A 24,594-nucleotide genomic window follows, 5' to 3' on the forward strand; every position below is an offset into this window, starting at 1 on the left:
AACAGAGTATATGAACACACAGATCACACTGTTGGATATTTTTATCACTCTGATATTGGTATTTTACTGTCATCATTCTACATCATTTATTAGTACCTATATTAATCACACACACTGGATTAATGGTCACATTTTATATTGTTTGTCACCCATATTGTCACTCACACACTGGAACACTGCATGCTTTAGGTGAGTGGAAAGGACTGAGGCCTACTCAGCTCAGGGCCTCATTTTTTTTCTCTCAGTAAAACCACACTCATTCATATTTAGAGTCTCGCCTTTATACACTGTGCACTTTTGACACTACATCACCATCTCAAGGTCAAGTTGCTGGGAACTGTGTGTCCCGAAGTGGGGGTTGATGTCCCACCTGGGTTAATTTAATAATGTAAGGGAGTAAATTTGTGTACTAAGATAAGACCGCCCCAAAAGTGTTTCTAGTAATGAGAAATTATGGACAGCTGGGTGGGGGAGTGTTTCTGTGGGAGGTATTTTCACGTTGTTTTGACAGCCCCAGAGAACTGTGTCATGGAGCCTCTGCAAAAGAATCAAACTAGTATGGTTCATAGTGGATGCCGACTGTGCCAACGAACCTATGATAAACCAAGAGGGAGGGGTGAGCTATGGGAATAAAATGAAGTGGTAAAGTTGGGAGAGAGCTCTTCTTGCTCTTCACACTCTCCTTGCTCACTCTCTATCTTCTTTGCTACGGCTCTAAGGCACTCATTCTGGTCTTTGTCTGTGTTTTGTGTAACTAAGATGTCTAATAAACAACCTGCACCAGAACCTGTTCATCCCAGTGATTTATTGGAAACTTTGGATTTAATTGGTTTGGTAGTTTGAATTTTCTGCCGAAAGAAACATGGAGACCCTTAAAATGTTACCAACAACACCAATGTGTTTCACTCATCTAAGGTTTATTGTTTTAATATAGTCAAGATGAACAACTCACTGAACATTGTACATTTATTGAATTAAGTAATATAAATCTATATTCTCATACTTTATCTTGTAAACAAGCATTTTTATTCTTTTATTCTCAAAACTTTCTTTGCTATGCCATTTCACTTTCCTTTGCTTTAAGGGTCTTGCTAGCAGGCCCATTTTACTGTCACAGTAAAATGGGCATGTCACAAAAAACATTAAAAAATACTCTGTCAACGTTAAAGCTGTACATCTCAAATGATAAGGCTTTAAAAGAATCGAAGACTGAGAAAACACAAGTGTGTATCTTGCAGCATTCCTGGCACCTGAAAAACAGGAAGGCATAAAAGTTATGACAAAAGAACAGCTGGAATTGTGAGCAATCTAAATAACTGACAGATCCAACTCACACAGGTTGTCTCATAAATTCCATTTGAGACAACCTGTGGTTATAACTGGGGTGATGGCTCTTTAGTTTGCACAAAGGACATCAATTAGATATAAACAAAATTTTGTTTTTTACTTGTCACAAGATTATAAGTGCTGTAATCTAAACTTACCTCTCATTCCAATGAGTCTGTGTTCACAGAATGATGCAACGACTCCTTCAGCTGAAATATAGGATACACAGCCTTCAGCATTTACAGTAAAAACACGATTTTATCTCTATCTCATGTCACTTAAATGTTTCCCAAGAGAATGACATTAGTTCAGATACAGTTAATGTCAAACTCAGATACAACTTCTTAATTACAAAACGTGTCATAAGCTAAACAGTTAATCTGAAAAATATTTTTCTGAAAAATTTATATAAATTTGAGGCTCCTGTTTTTATTTTTCAATTTAAAATGAGTGACATGGCCAGTTTAGGAACTTCTTCTAGTTCATGAAGAAGTTGGTGTAGGGCACTGAAGACATAGAAATAAAGTAGCCACCAGAACCCCTGCACTCTGCCAGAATGGCTAGTGTTTGCATTAAATAAATCTAACTCCCAGATAAAGGCTTGCATGCCAAAATGCACTGGTGTTTTTTCATGACTGTGCTATGAAAATAAAGCCATTTTAAATGTTACTTTAAAAAGTGAGTTGCTTGGCATTGGTTGATGATTATGGTTATATTGTATTTATCCCTTCCAAAGAGCACCTCGAACAAAAACAACCTGAATCCAACTGTCCAAGATATCACAAAGCATTTATAATGACTAGACATTTGCTCAAATTTATTTGACCTGTCGACTGAATGACATCCACAGATTTAACAAATGCTTATTGTTTGTGTAGGTTCTCAGTCATTCAGGTCATAGTAGTCTCTGGAGCTTGAAAAAAGTGACTGTAGCTGCTTCTTTAAGTTTCTTGAAGACGTTTCATCTCTCATCCAAAAGGCTCCTTCAGTTCTAAAGCCTATTGGAGGAGAGTCCGAGGTATTTAAATCTCAGTGGGGGTTGTCCCCTGGAGGTGTTCCTTCACCCACTTTTGTTCATGTGAATATGCACCAAAGTGAGAAAAAAGGCCTGGGTTATTACAGTGAGTGGTTTTGGGTGAAACTACTGTGAGACTTTGCCCAACTCTATCAAGTGATCTATTGAGGTCACCTGAGGAAAGGTGTGAGTGGGGGTTGAGGTGCCTGAGAAGGAAGCTCAGGACTGCAATGTAAATGGGGGCCAGTTGAACCTCTTCCACACCGCCCACTTCTCCTCCGCCGGAGCTTTGTGAGACTCAGGTAAGTGGATTCAGTCTTTCACCAGCCACTTCCTCCTCTTCACTGCCACCTCAGACCAGCTCCCCCTCACCTCTTTCTTGACCGGGCCACTTCTCTCCAGCTTCCTTCCTAGCTGCAAGGTGGTCAGACAAGGAGCCTGCTGCCGTGACGCCACCAGCCCCCTCTACCTGGAGAAGATGGGGTCATTGCTGCCGGCGTTCCTTGCTGCAGCCAGTAACTGTTTCCCATCCTGTGCTTGTTAACAATGGGCTAAATCAAATGGACATTTGTGTGAGTAATTCTACCTTTCCTCTGTGCAGTTCTTTTCTGCCCGAATAAAAGGACAATTCGTGTTGTGTTTAAGAGATGGCAGATAAAGACTTTTTTTGTGTGGTTGTCCTGAACCTGTTAGTATGGACATTTCACATTGTGTTTTTGAGCCAGCAAATAATGACTTATGTTGTGTTTCTGAGCTGGCAGTTGAAAGAGACAATGCCCATCGTGTTTCAATGACAGTAAACTGTGATAAACCATGTCATGTTTCTGAGCTGGAGAGACATAATTGTTCATTTAGTGTTTCTTAGCCATTGAGTTATTTTCCAGGTTGTGTATCTGCGCTGGCGAATAACAAAGTCATGACCTGCTGTGATTTTGAGCCTCATAGCCCTAAGGACATTTCAAACCATGTGTCTCAGACAGTTTGTGCTTCTCTGCAACCACTTAAAGGGACTGTTTCTGTTGCAGAGCAACCCATCTGTTGTATCCAGTCCATCTTCAGCTGTTAGCATCTTCAGCCACCATGCATTTAGCGTCTTTCGAATCATCTAACTCATCTGGTCAGCCATCTACATCATCAGTGCCTGCATCTGCTCTGTCATCTCCATCTGACATCTTCAGTCTTTCGAGTCACCTGCATTATTTGATCCTGTGCCCCACCACCTGTTTCATCTGGTCTTCCACCATCACCTGCTGCATTATCAGTGTCATCTGCTGCCATCATCCATATCTGTTTCTGCTCAGCTATCTGCTTCATCTGGTCCTCCACCTAAGCCACCTGCATCATCTGCAGAGGCTCCAGCCACTGCACTGCAAAAGCCTTTGGAGCAGCCTGCACAGCAAAATGACTGTTTTAAGTATCAATTCAATTCAATTCAATTCAATTTTATTTATATAGCGCCAAATCACAACAAACTGTCGCCTCAAGGCTGATTCCTTCAAGTATCCTAATTCTTTTGAGTATCCTGCCTGTTTCAAGTGTGAGCTACTGCAGGCCGAGTTGTCAAAGGAGATGGCTGTGCACCCTGCACAGTAGCTAGAATGCTTCAATTCAATTCAATTTTATTTATATAGTGCCAAATCACAACAAACAGTTGCCTCAAGGCGCAAATTATCCTGGATGCTCACTACCCGAGCTAGTGGATCCCACTCCACCTGAGTGTCCACAGGGTCTCTAGTCAATGTGTCCCGTGTGTCCAGAGGGTCTGGAGCTTAATGGGCCCTGCTCCGTTCGAGTTTTTTGAGTATCCTGAGCGTCAGTCCAGAAGTCTGAGGTCACCTGCACCAGAGGTGTCCCATTGCCTCTTTCATCAGCCGCCAGCCAGGCCACCAGATGTGTCCCGTCGCCTCCTTTGTCAGTCACCCACCAAGCTTCCTGAGAGTTTTCGCCGCTTGCTATGTGGCCACCATCCAGTGCTCATTCATCTTTGCCACTGGCTACGCGGCCATCATCTTGAACTGATTCGCATTCAACGCTGGCCACGCAGCCAGCCTCCTGAGAGTCTCCATCTTCGCTGCTGGCCCCACAGCCGGCCCCTTGAGAGTCTTCAACATTACTGCTGGCCACGCGATCGCCTCCCAGAACTGCTTCACTTCTGCCGCTGGTCACACAGTTGGCCCCTAAAACTGCTTGGCCCAGTCCATTTTCCATGACCTCCTGAACCCATTCATCTTCCCTGCTGGTCACACAGCCCGCCCCCGACCCGTTTTGTTTCCACGGTGACCCTCAGCCCCTGGGTCTGGTTATTTGGCCAAGGTACCTTCCTGAACTGTGTTGCCTCTTGTGTGGTTTCCATGGCATACCCCATGAACTGTTTCTGGTCACTGTTCTGCCTCATTCCCAGCATCTTTTTTCTATACCCAAGCACCTTGTTTAACATTTGCACACATTCATATGGATCCATCAGGAGCTATTTGGGGTCCAATGTCTTGGCCGATACTTTGACATGCAGACTAGAGTAGCAGGTACCTCCTGAGTCACAGCTGCCCACAACAATATTGCTCCTTAACTACAATATTCCAATGCAATACAAAACAACTTTCAGATTCCAGTGCCACTTTTCATGTAACATCACTTGTTTTAAGCACATGGCTGCACAAGAGCCCAGTATTTTTCAGTGCTTGACTGGATTTATTCCTGGGAAACATCTTACATTTCAAAAAGATCTTCATATAATGATTATTTTTTGAATGTTGATAACTCTCAACCCCAGTGAAGGTAGTGGCTGCATTTATAACTAGTCTGGTGCTTGTAATATCAAAATGTACAAGCCTGCAAGAAATAGCAGTCTGGTGTTTTCAGGGAATAGGGTGACCAAGGACTGAATCAGATCAAATTATTGTTTCAATGTGTTTGTGGTGTCCATTTTGTTGTTAACAGTTCTGCTGACGCCAAGAACCACATTTACAGATGTGGACAACAAAATATCCTTTTGTTAAAGAAAGAAAAACCCAAAGGTCACTGGGAATAACTTGAAACTGACAAAACTAATAATAAATAAAAATTTACTGGCAATTAACTAATGAAAATCAGATATTGCTTTTGAATTGTGATTCAACAGAATTATTTTTAAAAAACTACTGAAACTGGCCTGGACAAAAATGGCAGTACCCTCATCTTAATTGCTTGCTGTGCAACCTTTTGAGGAGATCGAGTGAGCCTCCTCTGTGTTTCACGGTAGGTACAGTGTTCTTTTCCCAGAAGCTTTGTGGCTTGTCAATATGCATTTTGGCAAATTCCAGTCTTGTGTTTTTATGATTTGCTTTCAACAGTGGTGTCCTTGTTGGTCATGTTCCATTAAGTCCACTTTGGCTCAAACAACCACGGATGGTGTGACTTGACACTGATGTACTTTGGAGTTCACTTCTAATTGCTTTTTGTTCTTGGCTTTTTGGTTACCATTTGTACTATACCTATCAAATTGTCGTTAATTTTCCTCTTGCAGCCAAGTCCAGGGATGTTGGCCACAGTCTGAAGGACCTTAACCCTTTGATCGGCTGGCACACCCGCAATCCCATTTGCAGATCTATTTTTAAATGCTGGTAGAATTGCAACCAAATAAAATAGAGAAATAATTCTTTCTGTAAACCAGAGGAGTTGCACTTACTTGTAACACATTAAACGTGTGTCAGAGCACTGTTTCCATCTTCTAATTTGCAGAAATCACATAAACAGCACACACAACAAAAACATTATAATCCAAGTGTTTTATCTGTCTGATTAGCTGCTAACTATATTCCCTGGGTATGAATATCCATCATCACATTGTCAGCATGAACTATTGAGTGGTTTTCATGTGAACCACTAACTGCAATAACAAGAAGTGACATTATTTTGCCTATCACGTTTTCACTGGTGCTATTGAACCATAATGTTTGACTTTGTGCCTTTCTTTATATGTTCCTAGGACACTTAGAACTGTCATTACACTACTGTAAATAGTTTATTTTGATGCACATGCTGTCTTTTGCACAACAGGCATTTTTTTTGTTTGTTTTTCTGACAGTTTATAAAAATAAATGAAGTTATGAATACTCAAAGTACATTTTCCGTAGTTTAGCATATAAAAATGTAAAGAAAAGCTCTGGCTGACTTGTTCTATGGTAGATATTAAAGGATTAAACCTCTGAATAATATGTGTATCTGTAGTCACAGGAACATCAAGCTGCTTGGAGGTGGTTTTGCAGCCTTTACCTTTAACATGCTTGTCAATAATTGTCTTTCTCATCTCCTGAGACAGCTCTGCCCTTAGTTTTCTGTGGTCTATGTTCAGGGTGGTACACACCTTGATACCACACAGAACAGTGACTACTTTTCATCCTTTAGATAGGCAGACTTACTAATCACAAGTTAGAAGACACCAGTGATGCTAATTACAGAACACACCTTCATTAAACATGTCCCTATGGTCTACTTATTTTTAATTTTCTTTTAGGGATACCATTATTTGTGGCCAGTGTTTTTTTAAAATATGCAAAAGCAATGTTTGATTTCATTAGTTAATTTTCAGTGTAATTTTGTTCATTATTATTTTTATCAGTTTCAAGTTTTTAAATAACCACTGTGGGGTTTTCTTTAACAGAAGGGTACCAATTTTGTCCACAAATACAGTCAGCCCTGTCAATATCAGGGCCAATGCTATGACTTTGATACCAACCTTTTATCTTCCACAGTGCTCGTTTTCAAACTGTGGCTACAGCCATGCCTTTAGCTGGTCTAGTCTGGATATACACGACTTTGATTTAATCTAAATTGGTTTATTGTTTTGGTCACAGAATGGCATTATTTATCTGTACATAAGAACATAAGAATGGGATTTTTTTCTTACTCTCTGCAAGAAGCCTACTATATTTAGCTTGTCTGCTTTGGTGGTAGAACTGCCCTGACCCTCGCAGATGCTCTCAGATCCAGGAGGTGACTGTCTGTTGGAACCCAGTCCGGGTTTCAGATTCTTCCAGCTTTTCCAATCAGAAACGTGGCTACTCTGTATGTCAGTTGGAAGGAGCAAGGGTAGCAAACAGCACTGAGTGGCTACTGTCCTGTTGGGGATAGGGCTTGATGATATGGACACTGTTCCAGGTAGAAAAACTTTAAGTTGAGAGCAGAGGAGAGACTGTTCGTCCAACAATCTGTGCATCTTCTACTCAAAAAGAAAATATCAGAAAACATAAAGTTAAAAAAAACCCAGTATGTCTGTCTCATTAGATAAATGTTATTTTCACTAAATGTGTTACCATTTTCAAGCTTTCATCATAGTCATAGGCCAGTTCTTTTAACTGCTTCTCCAGCTCACCAGCCTCTTGTTTCACTGCATGTCTCAGCTCTTCAAGGTCCCGAACCTTCTCTCTAAGCACACACACACACACACATACAAAAAGATTAAGGCACAAAGACACACGACCATCCACATCAGCCCACCCTCAGGAAACAGGTGTGTAGGAAGACCTGCACATTTATTTTTTGGTGTATGATATTGCATATTGATGCTGAAAGTCATTAAAGCCATTAAGCGCTTTTATACATATCACACACCCTTACATACATGGATGCATTACGGCATTTCAGAGTGCCATATCTTGCCCAAGGACTAGATGATCTGCAGATTAAACCACAAACCTGACTAAGCAAGATCTGATGAGGGGTCAAAAATACACAAACAAATAAACACTAAGCACTCAAAGAATTCTGTAACAGTAAAGATGGTGGCAGGACCGTAACTTCCATGGGGAAAACAGCTTTTTAAAATCTTGCTTTGTTTTCATCAGCTTTGACTGGTGATTCTATACATGTATATTTCATCAATTTCACAAATATACGTTAAATAACAAGATTAATTTAGTTCCCAAAGGGGCTTCAAGTGGGCTGCTGACTGATGAAACTTGCTTCTAGAAGGACTTAGGCCTGTAGCCTGTAGTCAGGTTCCAAATGGAGCTTTATAAGTTATTGTTTGTACCCATGCACATAATTTGTGGGGGGGATAGGGGGGTTATGACCCCCCCCCCCCCCCCCCCCCCCCCCAATAATCTGATCCAATCACTATAACCCCCCCAATAAAGTCACATCATTTTGATTTACAAAAAACATCTTACATGAGTAACATGTTAATTTTCTTTATTCATTATAAATTTTGGGTAAAATACTAGCATGTTTACTCATTCGGTAATGTAACCCCCCCTCTCCCCACAAAAACTTGGTCTCACCCAACCTGCTTTCTCTACCAAGCGGCGGCATTCACTGTTTGCTTGAAGAAGCAGCTGCTGGGGAGTGGGTGTAGTTCGAAAAAATGAAAAGAGCGACAAAAAGCCTACAACCAACAATTTTTCATTGTTGGTCGAAAACACCTCCTTGTAAATGAATGACTTGAAGCTACCGCAGTCTTTAACTGCTCTAATATTATATAAATTAAGTACACAGCTGCAACTCTCTTGTTGTCTTTAGGTAATTTTGACCTGATTTCAAAATTTACAATGTCATATATGTACAATTAAGCATAATTGCTGAAAATGGCATGAAGGGTTTTAGACTGCTCTTGTTTAATTACTAATGGCTATATTTGTGGAACTGTGTCACAATTTCTCCTAGCCAAATTATAATGTACCATGTAAATACATACACTTGGAAAATTGAGAAATTTAGGTGTGTCAAATACATTCTAAAAATGTCAAATATTTGTTACTGTTGGAAAAAATGTGAGCGTTTTCTTAATCGTTGAAGGTGCAGAATAAATACAAAGAAAGTTAAATAAATACAAAGTAAAAGCATTACAATGTATTTCTAATACGGTTGACCCCAAATCTCCTGAATCCTTTTAGAAAAGTAATGATTTAATAAATAAATAAATAGGCAGAGAGCTTAACCCCCCCCCAATGTTGGACCCAAAGTTACGCCCTTGTTTGTACCTGTCCTGGTCAGAGAGACAACTGTACACTGCTGCCTGATCCTCAGAGAGTTGCTCCTCCATGTTACTTAGCACAGAGCAAAACTGCCGCAGACACAGCATCATCTCCTCCAGTTCATCCAGAGAGTACTATGGAGGACAAAGGTAGTTCCCTTTAAAACACAAACAGACTCTCTCTCTCATATATATGTTTTTTTTTTCCTTATGAGGTGAGATCCTCTTTGAGAGATTTTGTTACTTCATAGGGCTCATTAAAGGCCCTATGTACAGCTGTTGATTCTGATGGAAAGATACTTACTGTTATTGCTGATCTCAGAAGGAACTTGCCTGGACAACTTTAAATGTTTGTCTTTCATGGGACTTCATGGGTCTTTAGCCGACTTGACTTTTGCTTGCCTTAGCTCCTCAGTTAACCATTTACCAGTATGTAACTGGTAAATATCTAATTTTATGTATTCATGCTGAACATTGTTTAAAATTCAGAGTACTCCAAATTATACACAAATTATTGTACACATTTATTTTCACTTACATACAATGTACATTTGTCACCTTTCTGAGAATAACTTCTCTTGATAACACTCCCTCTCAATGGCCTGTAGCCACTCAGAAAAAAATGCAAATGAGGAAAAATCTCAGATGCCTTTAACAAAGTAATAACACCTCTGCATTCAGTGACACAACAGACTGCTCTTTTGGACTCTTGCTTCACATTAGTAACATTAGTGCTACCTGTTTAATCAACATTGTTAACATTATCTCCACTGGGAGTGACATTTGTCCTAGTCCTTTAAGCATCTGGTGTTTTGTTGTTGTTGTTGTTGCTGCTACTGTTTTTCTTTTTTTCTGAGTTGGTTCCTTATTGGTTCCACTGGTTCCTTATAGCTTTTTAATCTAAGCATGTCAGTATTATTTTCTGAGCAAAATGACCCCATAGTCTTACAGGAGGAAGATAATACAGCGAGTTTTATGCAGGTTGGCTGTCATGAGGATTTAAAATAAGGAATTAACAAAAACAAAAGCAAATAGCTCTAATTGTTGTTTCCTATATTTCTGATGGATGGATTTTGCCACACCTAAGCAGAAAAATGAGTATAACAGGGGTAAAAGTGCGGTTTGGCAGGTGTGTGAACCCTAAGATTACTGGTAGTGGTGCAGTGTGGGGAAAAGACTCACTTCAAAATAAATCATAACAATTTTTATTGCAAGCTTAAGTACTTTTTACTTTGAGCACTAGCTACAATCAACTGACATGAGTTGCTGCTGCTGCTTCCAGGTTTAGTACAACTCAATTCATCAAAACACAGAGACCAATATAAAGTTGGAATTCGGTGAGTGAATCAGCTCAGCAGCATCAGTTTGAATTCAAAGTGATGTCTGCTACCCTTGATGTAGCCTAACATTGACCATGAACACCACAACTTCTCTGCACCAGTCTGCAGTGCATTACTGTAAATTCACCACAGTAAATTCACTACAGTAATACAACCCTGCATTAAAAAACCTAGTAAAAAACCTAGTATTTTCATGCAACCTTCGAATAACACAATTAATACATAGATAGTATACATCTACTAATTTTACAAGATGTTTCACAATGTGAAAAAAAAACATAACTTCAGGTCATGTATAGATCGAATATCTAATCTATACATGAAAATTAGGATATTAGATATAAGCTTTAAATTTCCAGTTCACTGGATGTCATTGACCAGTCCTTACTTTTAAAAATAATTCTCTTCTAGCTCTTCTGTCCTGTCTTTACAGCTTTCTCTATCTCTAAGTGAAGCTATCTCACATTGTCTCCCTGGGAAATACATCTATTGCACCTTTTATGCCAACTCCTCTTCTGTAGCACTAGATGATTCTAAAGGACCACAACCACAAAAATGGTGTTCCAGATTGTGCCGACCCACTTTAACAACTAAGTGTAGTGCTATAAATACCACCAAAATTATGTTTTCTTCTTTTGATTGTTTGTTCTTTACCTCTTTCATCAAAGTCAACAGTCTGTCTTATGTAATTTGATCCAGTGATGGATACACCAATAGGACTGTCTTTTGGAAGTTATTGTTTCCTCCATTTTGGTTCAGATTGGTTTGATGTTGGGAAGTGATTGATGTGAAATAATGACTCCATTGAAATGTCTCAAAGCTAAAGTAACAAGCCTGTTTTGACAATGTAAGGACTAGAAAGTAGAGATATTTGTGTAAAAATGTAGGTGTTAAAGATAAGTCAGAAAAATAAATACTCAAGTAAAGTGCAGATAACCAAATATTCTACTTACATTCAAGATTGTCTTTTTTTGTGTGAGTGTGTGATGTAATGATAAACACTTCAGTGTGGTATTACTCACAGGACTGTTTCCCAAAGTGGATTCCTTGTTGTAACTCCTGTGAATGCAGCAGGTACAGTGATGGTCACAGGAGCAGCAGCATGCCCTGGTGGCTGTCTGACTACCCTCCCAAAGTTTTCCCTCGCTTTTATTGTCAGTTCTATTCGCCTCTTCTTCTTGCTCATCAGGCCACAATCCCGTATCTACAGATACTGACTCTGTCTCAGAATTTAGAGCCATCTCAGGGATGGTCTCCTGTGATTTCCAGGTATCAGACAAGAGAAAGAAAGAAGGAGATGAAGAAGAGATCTCTGGGTGTGTTAGTTTGTGTGTCATTCCTGGACAACTCATGGATACATTTGCTTTGGTAGGAATTGCATGAAGAGAACCAAATGATAAGTTTTTGGTTAGAGCATTCCGCTGAATTTGAAGGTCTGTCCATGACTGGACAGCACGAAAAGGAGTGGAAGTGTCCAAAGGTAGAATGGTAGGGAGATGAGTGTGTTTTGACTCAGTCACATATGGAACATCCTTTCTGTGGACAATATGAGAAGACAGATATGAAGACATTTGAACAGAAACAGAACGATTTGATGGTTTGATATTTGGGATAGCAGACGGGGATGTGGATGTAGCAAGAGTTAATGAGGAAGATACACCCAAGGAGGCAGTTGCATCTCTTGAAGTCTGCTCTCTGTCTGTATTTGCTGAGGATGACATAGGCAAAGGCAAAACTTTGCGTGTGGATGAAAATGAATCTCCAGATGATCCATCTGAGGCTTCAAAGCTTCCTGATGCTTCGGGGGTTGGGTTGGACAACTGGATAGGTTCTGCCCAATAGACTCGGCCTTCGGTATCAAGCTGCTGAAAAAAGGCATCTATATCTACATTTTCACTATCTGAGCCATCTACTGAGGTTTCAAATGCCAGATCTAAGCTCTCAATCTCAATGAGATTATTTGGGTTTTCTTCAGCTCTATTGTGTGTCTCTGCAACTTGATCATGTAAAGATATGTAACTTCCAGGTGATTCACTTTCTTTGCATATAACTTGTTTTTGACATACTTTTACAGTACCTTTCTGCTTTGTTTTAGCTGAAATTTCATCATGCAAACTACAAGAGGTGACCAGTTTATCCATTTCTGTTTGGCTGTTTACTTCTTTAGAAGCTGATGTAAAACTTTCTGATAGACCAGCAGGAGTTTCTGTGTATTTTAGAGAAGCAACAGCTTCTTGAGCCTGCACAATGCTGCTGTGTCTCTCATTCTCCCTCTGTTGTTTTTCATTCATCTGAAATGTTTTCAATGAGATATCATCCATCTTAACATTTGTACCATTTTGGATCTGACAGGCTAGTGCAGAGACAGTTTTCTCATTGTAAGAATACTGTCTGCTCTTTTGGGGCAAGACTGTAGTATTCTGTTTGGTGGCAAGCTCTTCTGTCAGATCTGAAATTCCTCCTGCAGCTGGATCTATCAGATTGTTTGGATCATTTGATTGTGATGACATGTCAGGCTGACAATCTGGGATGTAAAGTTTACAAGAAAGGGAGGAAACTGGTTCTGATGGATTAGCTTCACCCAAATGAAAAGAGAATACAGAGACACTTCCATTCTCTTCATTTTGTCTACCAGTAGTTGAGATAGAAAAACTTTGTCCATCAGAGTCTGGGGAAAAAAATAAATTGTTGTTGTTTTCCGGAATGTGTGAGATGAACTTGATTAATTTGGGAGAGACTAAAGTGGGTGGAGAAAAGCACTCACTAATGGCAGAGTGAGGTATATCAGAGGAAGAGGGAAGCATAGATGATATGCAACCAGAAGAAGAGATTGGGTTTTCATACAAAGAAAATTTAGTCCTTTCTGACTGTGTGCATGAACTCCAAAAGGAATCAGGCTGTGTACAAGATATAGCAATGGATTCATAAACCTGACTGTTCACATTTGGAGAACAACAGGAAGCTAGAGCAGATGTTTTGCCTTGAGAGTCATGGGAAAGTGTTGAGGGACTGGTGGATGGAGCACTCCTATCCACAGATTTAATTTCCTCTGAGCCTCTAATCCATGAGGTAGGTTGCACTTGAGAGGAAGTAGGTGAAAATGATGTACCTGGGGAATGGAAAGGGAGATTTAAAGATTGGCATTGAGTTATCTTTTGCAATTTGGATGAGGAAGAACAAGGAGAAAAGTATTCACACTCCAATGCAGGTAGACAAGTAGGTGGAGACTGATCCTGATTTGGTGCTTTTTCAGTGTTTGCAATTTGCAGTTCATAATTTGAGAGTGAGGCGGGAGTTATGGGAGGGTTCAAGACTAAGGAAGGATCTGGTGAAAGACAAGGTGAGGAAGGGAGATGTTTATCAGCCACAGAAGAGGTCATTTCTGAGGCAAAGACTGGAAATTTGTCAGTATGAGGGGAAGAAGGAGAAGATCCTGGTTTCTTATTGCCCTGACTATCACTGCTCCTTTCTGACAACCCCGAGTGAGCCTGCAAACAAACAGGTAATACAGACAGTCAAACATAAAAGCATCCAATTACCCTATAATACTACTTATAATTATAATAACATAGTACTTATGATTTTAGTAACTTAGCACATTCTATGATCTAGTGACAGTGATACAAATTGGGGTAGTGCACTGCACTTCTATAAACTTGAAGAACTGTGAGAAAAGTGAGTCTGCATTAGTAAGTGAGCAGACCTTGATGATGTCAAGTCCTGGTGATGCCAAATGAGGGACCAAGGGTATAAAGGGCTCCTCCAGAAAGCCACTGCTGTCTGACTGGCAGCTGTTGGTCCGTATTAGACTCCTCACTGCTCAAACATATAAAGAAGGAATAGGGGGAAAAGGGAAAGAGGGACATTGCATTATATTCATAACTTATCAACATCCCTTGTATATATCCTAAAATTAGAATTTGCCAAGTTTTAAAAACAATAATGATAACAATAATGCTTTCGTTCCAAAAGACATTCATTAAGACATTTATTTTTACACATATTTCACCTGCTTTCCAGTGTATAGAAATAGGTGGAAATTGCTAACTCATTTAACTTTGGGTAAGATGACTAACATTTCATTCATCCATCCATCCATCCATCCATCCATCCATCCATCAATTCATCCATCCATCCATCCATCCATCCATCCATCCATCCATCCATCCATCCATCCATCAATTCATCCATCCAGCCATCCAACTGTCCTCTTCAATGTAGAGGAAAAACAGCTCTACTCTGAACCCCTCTTGAACATACATAAGAGGGACCTGAAAGCTGAAGGCTTTGCCTACAATCCTACATTTAATATCCCTAATACCCTAGGAACAACAAGTAAACCAGCATTCTGAGAACAAAGTGCTCTGTTGGGGTGATATGGTATTATGAGGTCTTCAAGATAAGATGGGTCCTGATTATTCAAGGTCTTCTATATGAGGAGAAAAAGTGTAAATCCAATTCTGGATTTGGAGTAAATGAAGAGAAGCCAGTACTGGAGTATTGGCCAGTATTATGCTCTCTCTTTCTATTCCCTGTCAGTACTCTCACAGCAGCATTTTGGATCAACTGAAGGCTTTTCAGGGAACTTTGAGGGTAATGAATTACCATAGTCCAGCCTAAAAGTAGTAAATGCATGAACTAGCTTTTCAGCATCACTCTGAGACAAGATGTTTCTAATTTTAGAGATATTCCAAACATTTAAGAAAGCACACCTACCTGTTTGTACAATATGTGCATTGAAGGACATATCCTGGTCAGAAATTACTCCAGGATTGCGCATAATGTTACTGGAGGTCAAGGTAATACCACCCAGAGTAAGTATCTGGTTAGATACCATGTTTCTAGGGCTGAGGACAACAACGTAAGTTTTATCTGAATTTCGAAGCAGGGAATTAGAGGTCATCCAGGCCTTTATGCCTTTAAGACATTCCTGCAGTTTAACTAATTGATGTGTGTCATCTGGCTTCATGGCTAGATAAAGCTCAGTATCTCCTGCATAACCTATGAAAATACATTCGATGCTTTAATGCTGCCTAAGGGAAGCATGTATAGTGTATGTAGAATTGGTCCCAGCACAGAATGCTGTGGAACTCCATAATTAATCTTAGTGTATGAAGAAGACTCCCCTTTTACATGAACAAATTGAAGTCTATTAGATAAATAGGATTCAAATCACTGCAGTCCAGTACTCATAGTACCGTATCATCCCAATAGAGCACTTCACTCTCAGACTGCTGGCTTACTTGTGGTTCCTAGGATACTTAAGAGTAGAATGGGAGGCAGAGCCTTCTTCTGTGGAACCAGCTCTCAGCTTGGATTCGGGAGACAGACACCCTCTCTATTTTTAAGATTAGGCTTAAAACTTTCCTTTTTGATCAAGCTTATAGTTTCATTCACCTTATTTACTTTGGTGACTCCACTCTGTATTTAATCATTAGTTATTTTTAATCTGTGGCTCTCTTCCACAGCATGTCTTTTGTCCTGTCTCTCTCCCCTCAGCCCAACCCGTCGTGGCAGATAACTGCCCCTCCCTGAGCCTGGTTCTGCTGGAGGTTTCTTCCTATTAAAAGGGAGTTTTTCCTTCTGACTGTCACCAAGTGCTTGCTCATAGGTGGTCGTTTTGACTGTTGGGTTTTCTGTTTCTCTATTGTAGGGTCTTTACCCACAATACAAAGTGCCTTGAGGCGACTGTTTGTTGTGATTTGACACTATATAAATAAAATTGAATTGAATTGAATTGAATTGAACTGAATTGAATAGTTTCTGTTACTGTGCTTGTGAGTTCCCTCAATGTGTCTGCCACACTAACTGTCAAGTCTGTGTTTCTGTCTGTCATGTTTAGTGATTTCCTATTATTTTGCCGATGCCTTGTTCCGTGTGTATTGTGTTCAGCTTTGCTTCCCCTTGTTTCATTATTTTAATTCTCTTCACCTTTTCTGGCTGTCTCCACTCTTCCCTACTACTTCTTATATAGCACTTTTCTACTGTAGCTGAGCACTCAAAGTGCTTTATACAACACGTTTGCATTTACCCATTCATACACAAATTCATACAAACACTGTTTTTATGGGAAATAATGAAGTACAAATACTTTGTTACTGTATTTTAATAGATTTTTCAGGAATCTGTATTTTACTTGAGTATTTAGTTTTCTGACAACTTTTTACTTTTACTCCCTAATAGCTCTACTTTCTACTCCTTTTATTTTCAAAACAGGCTCATTACTTTAGGTTTAACACATCTGAGGAACCCTGGTGGACCAATCCCCGGCTATCAAGACTGGCTATTGGGACATCGAATGTCACCTCTCTGGTGGGGAAGGAGCCTGAGCTAGTGCATGAGGTTGAGAGATACTGGCTAGATATAGTTGGGCTCACCTCAACACATGACCTAGGCTCTGGAACCAGTCTCCTGGAGGGGGGCTGGACTCTGTTCCAGTCCGGAGTTGCCCTCGGTGAGAGGTGGCAAGCTGAGGTGGGCATTCTTGTATCCCCTTGACTTGCTACCTATACGTTGGAATTTTTACCGGTGGACAAGAGGGTTACTTGCCTTCAAGCCCGGGGAAAAGGTCCTGACTGTCGTTTGTACAGTTTGTACATAACGAACACCATGTTCAAACATAAGGATGTTCATAACTGCACATGGCACCAGGACACTCTTGGTCGCAGGTTGATGATTGATTTTGTGATCGTATCATCAGATCTGCAGCCATATGTCCTGGACAGGTGAGTGAAGAGAGGAGCTGAGCTGTGAACTGATCACCATCTGGTGGTGGGTTGGATCAGGTGTCAGGGAAGGATGCTGGTCAGACCTGGTGCACCTAAACGTACTGTGAGGGTGCACTATGAACTCCTGGAAGAGGCCTCAGTCCACGAGATCTTCAACTCCCACCTCTGGCAGAACTTTGACAGCATTCTGTGGGAGGCTGATGACATTGAGTCCGAATGGACCATGTTCTGCACCTCTATTATTGAGCCTGCTACTCAGAGCTACGGTTATAAGGTGGTTGGCGCCTTTCGTGGTGGTAATCCCTGAACCAGATGGCGGTCACATGGTCTATAGACGGATGCTGCTAACTTCAACTGAGGTTATATATATAGGAAACACTTTGAGAACATCCTTAATCCCAATGACACGCCTTCCATAGTGGAAGCAGAGTCTGGGGATGTGGGGGATGACTCTCCCATCACTGGCGGTGAGGTCACTGATGTGGTTAAACAACTCCTTGGTGTCAGGGCCCCTGGGGTGGATGAGATTTGCCCTGAGTTCCTGAAGACTATGGATGTTGTAGGGCTGTCTTGGTTGACACTCCTCTGAAGCATTGTGTGGAGATCTGGGGCTGTGCCACTGGATTGGCAAACTGGGATGGTAGTCCCCATCTGTAAGAAGGGAGAGGGTGTGTTCCAACTATCGGGGGGCCACAGTCCTCATCATCCACGGTAAGGTCGATGCCAAGGTACCGGAAAGGAGGGTCTGTCTGTTAGTTGAACCTTGTATTCAAGAAGAACAATGCAGTTTTCATCCTGGAACGCTGTACCAACTCTTCACACTCTCAAAGATATTCGAGTGTGAGTGAGAGTTTTCCCATCCAGTCTACATGTGTTTTGTGGATTTGGAGAAGGCATTTGACCACGTCCCTTGGGATATCCTTTGAGGGGTGCTGCGGGAGCATGGGGTGTCTGGCCTGTTGTTGTGGGTCACTGATTCCCTGTACAACCACATTGAGTGCTTGGTCCGTATTGCAAATCAGACTGGTTCCATGTTGGCTTTGTCAGGGCTGCCCGTCACCGATTCTGTTCAGAACTTTTATGGAAAGGATTTCTAGGTGTAGCCAAGTGGCAGAAAGCTTCCACCTTGGTGGCCTCAGAATCTCATCTCTGCTTTTTGCGGATGATGCGGTCCTGTTGGCTTCATCAGGTGGTGGCCTCCATCTTGCAGTAGAACGGTTTGCAGTCAAGTGTGAAGCGGCTGGCATGAGAATCAGCACCTCTAAATCTGAGGCCATGGTCCTCAGCTGAAAAAGGGTGGATTGCCAACTCTGGCTCAGGGATGAGTTGTTCCTCCAGGTGGAGGAGTTTAAGTATCTCGTGGTCTTGTTCACAAGTGACAAGAGAAACGAATGGGAGATTGACAGACTGATTGGGGCTGCGTCTGCAGTGATGTGGATACTGCACTGGTCTGTTGTCGTGGTAAAGAGGGAGCTGAGTGTGAACGCAAAGCTGTTGATTTACCAGTCAATCTACATCCCTACCCTCACTATGGTCACAAGCTTTGGGTAGTGACTAAAAGAATGAGACTGCGAATACAAGCAGCAGAAATGAATATGAATACTCTGAAATTTGGCTGGTCTCTTCCTTAAGAGTACAGTCATTCAGGAGGGGCTCAAAGTAGAGCCACTGCTCCTCCATAACTAAAGGAGCCAGTTGAGGTAGTTTGGGCATTTCACTAGGATGCCTCCTGGGTGCAGTGTTCTGGGCATATTGTACTGGGAGGTGGCCTGGGGCATTCCCAGGACACACCAAAGAGATTATATCTCTCAGATGGCCTGGGAATGCCCTGGGCATGTCCTAAAGGTATTTAAAGGTAAGGACTGATCAGTGACATCTGATAAACTGGAAATTTAAAGATTGAATTTTGAATCTTGGATCTCTATATTGCGGTTGCAGCTGTAACAGTAGTAATTTCCCTTTGGGATCAATAAAGTATTCTGACTGACTGACTGACTGACTGACTGACTATATGATGTGAAGTTATGATTTTCATATTGTGAAACATCCTGAAAAACAACCTGAGGTATACCAACTTTGTGTTATTCAAAGACATGAAAATCCTGCAGTTTATTGCAGGATAAACAGGTTAGTTTTTTGTACTGCGGTGATTTTACTGTAAAGCTCTGTTTTGGACTGGTGCACAGTCAGAGTTAGGTTACATCAAGTGTATAGAAAGAAGTTTGAATTTAAGTTGATGATGCTAAAAATTATCGTGAGCTGGGACTCTTTTCTGGACTACAACTGATCTTAACCCCTCACTATACAAATTTTTCTGTTTAGGTGATAAGGCAGTTACCCATCTACAATATAGGTAAAGGCAAATAGATCTTTAAAAAAAAAAAAAATTAGATTTAATTAGAATTAGAATTTTTGGGAATGTGCTTTTGGCCCCCTGCGTCTTTTCTTGCTATCCCCTGCTGTCTCTCTCCTCCCCAGTGGGGTCCGGTCTGCTGTGGTTCCCCAGGGTGGATGTTGGCCTGGTGGGCCTGTCTGTGTTTCTCTGGAGGGGTGGCTAGGTGCAGTGAGGGGGGGTTGTCATTTTGACTGTGTGGGGGCTCCGTTTTTGCATCTGTGGGTGGGGTGGAGGTGATATGGGTGTTGGGGTGCGGCTCGAGGATGGGTTGGGGGTGATAGGTCTTACTGGCTGGGCTATGTGGCTCCTCCTATTTCCTTCCCCTGCTGCACAATCTCTCCATTTATCTGCTCCCTACCCCCCCCATCTCGTGTGCCCGTGTGGTGCAGGCTTGTCATCTTCCCTGTGGGCCTGGTGCCCTGCCCCTGTGCCTGGCTCTCTGGGGTGGGGTGGGCACCCTTTGCTCTGTCGGGGGGGGGGCGGCTTGGGTTGGCATCCTGTGAGCCGGGTTGTCCTGTGCTGCTGGGGCTACGCCTGGGTGCCTGGGTTGTCCTGACCTTCCTGCATGTTTCTGCCCTGGAACGGGGGTTCTTGTTGCCATCCTGTGTTGGGATGTTTGGACTCACTACAGTGACTGATTTGGTTTCTGATCTCTCTTTGTCTTTGTTTAGGGGTCTGGATGCTGGTCGTCACTGGGGTGCTTTTATTCTTGTTTATTTTTTTTTGTAAAGGGGAAGAAAAAGAATCTTGTGATGAGTTGGGCTTACTATGTTAAATTTGAAAGGGATCATATCCATGTCTTCACAAGTGCATGAACATGGGCACGTATGCGCACAGGGACATGCACACATGAGCGCACACACTCACACACCCACACACACACACACACACACACACACACACACACACACAAACAAACACTCCACAAAAAAAAGGCGGCCAATGATGTATTAAAACACTACCAACCGACAGATACCCCAGCCTGTAGCAGATATCATAAATGATTAAAAAAAAAAAAATTTTAGTTTCCTGCCCGTTCATGCTACATGGCTGGGATACCTCTCAGATTTTTTCTCTAAGGCCCTTAAAAAAACAAAAACAAATCAGAATTAGAACTTAAATTGAAATAAAGTTTGCATTCTCATTTAATAATATTGTTTTATTATTACATTACTATAGCATGAGGTTCAGCTTCAGCTAGCTTTTCACAAAAAATGAGTAGCTGGTAGAAACGTCCTTCAAAGAGTTACTTTAACGTTTGTACTTTGAGTACATTTCAAAGCCTGTACTTTTCACTTTTATTTGAGTAAAGATATTGAATAAGAACCTTAACTTTTACAAGTTTTTTTTTTTTTTTTTGACACACATATCTGTACTTGTACTTAAGTACAGAATGTCTGTACTTTTGCCACCTCTGGCCACCCTGCTGAGTGTCATGTCAAGTCTTGTTTCCTGAGTGCTGCATTTGGGTCCTACCCTGCCTGCCAAACACAGCGTTACATGACATTAGATGGCGTTACATGGCATCAAATCTATTCCTATTCCTATTCCACATAACAAGATCCAGAACAAGATCCAGAGGATAACTAAAGAGGTGGTCATTTACATTTTGAGAGATGTCTATTGAGTCTAATAATAGATTAACTAATAGATTAACTGCAGTGTTAAGGCTGTCATTTTCATGGATGTTAAAATCACACACTATATTATTTTTATTTGAATTGAGCACTGAATCAAAGAAAAATCTGAGAAATCAAATACCCTGAGTAAGGGCCAGGTGGATGACAGAAAAGAACAAATAAAACTGTTTTTTCAAGTTTTCCAGTTAGCGTGGACAAAGCTAAGAGTCAGGCTTTCAACTGAATTAAAACACTATCTGGGTCTTTGGTTAATTAATAAACTGGAGGGAAAGATTGCTGCTACTCCACAGCAACCTGTGCTTCGAGCATTCTGACAGCTAATATGACTCGGGAGTGTTCATTCATTTAAACTAACATATTCATCCTGCTGTAACCAGGTGTCTGTAAGGCAGAATATATCAATAATTGATCAATTATTAAACCATTTCAGTTAAATTCAATTTTATTTATATAGCATCAAATCACAACAAATAGTCTCCTCAAGGTGCTTTATATTATGTAAGGTAAAGATTCTAAAATAATTACAGAGAAAACCCAACAGTCAAAACAACCCCCTGTGAGCAAGCACTTGGCGACAGTGGGAAGGAAAAACTCCCTTTTAACAGGAAGAAACCTCAGGCAGAACCAGGCTTACACTCAGCTTTTTCTTCTAAGTCCCATTTGCTAACAGGGACTTAAAAGAGATGATAATAATTCGTATTTAACTGTTTTACTATTTGGTGCAGTTGAGGCTTCTATATTGTTCTTTCTTTGTTCATTTTTATGCTTAAATAATTTTTTGTGGTTTTTTTGTGTTCTGGGAGCAGACAGTCTCTATGGTGATAGGGTTTTGTGGGGATTACAGGGGGAGAGAATCTGTAGAGAAGCATGGAAGACTGTGCTTCCTGGTCTCATCCCTGGACGGTCACATTTTGGCCGGGGTTGAATAATTTTGGCCAGATTTCTAGAAATGTGAGCTACTTCATCCAAAGTGGGATGGATGCCATCTCTCATAATGAGACCAGGTTTTTCCCAGAAAGTTTCCCAATTATCTATAAAACTCACATCATTTTTTAAATATCACTCAGATAGCCAGCAATTTAAGGAGAACATGTAGCTAAACATATCACACCTGTTTTGAATTGGAGGGGGCCAGAGAAACTACAGAGTCTGACATTGATTTGGCAAAGTTACACACTGATTAATATTAACTTTAGTGGGCTCTGATTGGCCTGACCAGTCTGCTGTCATTACTGTTTACATAAATTATTATTTTACGTAAAACTATTTTTAGCCTTAGCCAGCAGTTTCAAATTTCCTTCTATGTCGCCCACGAAATACTACAAATAGGCTACATTTATCACAAGTACTGTTACTGCTAAAGGAGGCTGGGGAGTAACTTAACATTTGACACCCCGCAGGGTGGGGGGCAGGTGAAGATGCCGTTAGTGGCTCGGTAGAGAGCTAAGCTAATAACTACGCTAAGACACAATAAGTAAATATTATGAATAGAATTTGCAAGGGATTCAACAGAGTGTGCTTTGGATAAAGCGCATGAAGATTACACTATTAAATAAGTTGATATCTAGCCTTTTTTAATTAATTGAGCTCCACTGATTACGCTACACAACAGGAACAGGAATTTGTTTACCACAGTGAGAGCCAACACCAAGTGAGAGCGCGACCCCAAGAATCCAAAACAATGTATGAGTGTGACCTCTCTATGTTGGAGGATTTTTGAGAGGCTTTCTGGAGGTCTACTTTTGTCAAATCCATCTGCTGGCCTGTGGAGCTGATGATTGATATATCAACATCTCCCATTTCAAAAACCCTGGTTCCAACAGTACTTCCCTGGAAGCAATTCTTTTCTGCCTCATGGAAAGAATCTCGGTCTTGCTAGTTTGGCCTTGTGCCTGTTAATATGGCTTGTATATTATATTGTAAATAGCTCAACTCACTTATATACAGATCACTCAAACAGAAAGGGGGGAACTGCCTTTTTATTTTGTACATTTTTCTCCTGTTTTTGCTTATATAAGGAGTTAGGTTTAGCAAATCTTTGTTATTTTGTTTGTCATGTAGGGATTAGGTAGCACTGTCAGCTGGTTTTGTTTATTGTTTTTGGCCTTGGTTCACCCTGTAGTGAGTTACTGGAATTGCTTGGGGCCAGCATGTATTAGTAAACAATGTCTAACTGAGAATTGCTGATTAGACTCTGGTTTATGGACCGGGGTGGGGACTCCCTTTTGACTTTTATGCTGCGCTTTCTTACCCCTGGACCGGGACATAACACTTGTGAAGAAGACCCAGAGAAGCATGACTTCCTCCACTTGAGGTAGAAACTCATTCCCTAACTGGAATAGTCTTTCAATACAGAACGAATGCCCTTGACCTCCTAAACGTTGTAGAGGCCACTTAACCAGCACACCTCCACAACATCCAGAGCCCTATTGAACCCAGGATTAACCCCCCTTCCCCGGCCTGGCCACCAAAGAGTTTTTTTTAACTATCTCTGTGAGCTAAGCCACAGTGATGTGGCTTAGCTCACAGCCAGTGTTGTCCCCCTCATCCTTGGGCTTTGTTTCTTTTACAGTAAGTAAGGCATGTTGGTGGGATTCATGAGATCCTCAAAGTACTTCCTGCACTACCCTACTATGGATATGAATACCCTTAAGCTAAACATAATGTTTATAATAGACAAACTCGAAGTAGCACAAAGGGCTAACAGACATCCCACACCCCACCCAGTGTTTAGAATAAGCAGGGCAGTCCTCCCAATCACATCACTGCAGTTGTTGCTGTCAACACGCTGAAGTTCCTTGACACTGAATGTTCAAAGGCGGTCAGGTACTTTGAGCATAAGTGCTAACAACAGTCAGGGCACAGGGAAGCAACCCCTTCTTTCACTGGAAAAATGTGTACAGGCAACAGAACAAAGGGGTGCAAGCAGGTACCGAAATGGTATTTGGCAGGTGGGGGAGCCCTAAGATCCAGTGTAACAGCGAAGTATGAAGAAGAGAATCACTAAGTCACATCATTTGCATTGTGAGATCCAGTGTGGCTGTTCCTGTGAATATTGCCGATGGGGAAAATGTATAAGTTCAGAAGGATCCTGTGGAACTCTGAGACTGTTTGCTGTTTGAGTGTATAACTGTTGAAATAAATAAACTAAATAAATATACATTTTCTTATAAAGGGCCTTACTGAGAGCAAGCAGGACAA

General features: G+C 41.1%; 1 protein-coding gene across 1 annotated transcript; it reads right to left on the minus strand.

Moving 5' to 3' along the window:
• Positions 1–1,040: 1,040 nt before the first annotated feature.
• itprid1 (ITPR interacting domain containing 1) lies at positions 1,041–13,356 on the minus strand. Its single transcript, XM_030757096.1, has 6 exons — positions 11,653–13,356; positions 9,298–9,425; positions 7,633–7,744; positions 7,227–7,538; positions 1,485–1,535; positions 1,041–1,250 (listed from the first exon to the last, which is right to left on the minus strand). Exons 1-5 carry the CDS (start codon positions 13,138–13,140, stop codon positions 1,488–1,490), a joined length of 2,088 nt encoding a protein of 695 aa, XP_030612956.1. The 5' UTR covers positions 13,141–13,356; the 3' UTR covers positions 1,041–1,250; positions 1,485–1,487.
• Between the last annotated feature and the right edge of the window lie 11,238 nt (positions 13,357–24,594).

Source organism: Archocentrus centrarchus, chromosome 20 (assembly GCF_007364275.1).
Source record: "Archocentrus centrarchus isolate MPI-CPG fArcCen1 chromosome 20, fArcCen1, whole genome shotgun sequence".
Classification (NCBI taxonomy): Eukaryota; Metazoa; Chordata; class Actinopteri; order Cichliformes; family Cichlidae; genus Archocentrus; species Archocentrus centrarchus.

Bases quoted from the DNA above. Each gene is read 5' to 3' on its own strand.
- itprid1 (XM_030757096.1), bottom strand. From the start codon at position 13,140: ATGTCATCACAATCAAATGATCCAAACAATCTGATAGATCCAGCTGCA. The intron at 9,426-11,652 runs GTGAGTAATACC...TGTCCTCCATAG, and splicing joins CCACTTTGGGAAACAGTCCT to TACTCTCTGGATGAACTGGA. The intron at 1,536-7,226 runs GTAAGAAAAAAA...CCTATATTTCAG, and splicing joins TAGTAGGCTTCTTGCAGAGA to CTGAAGGAGTCGTTGCATCA.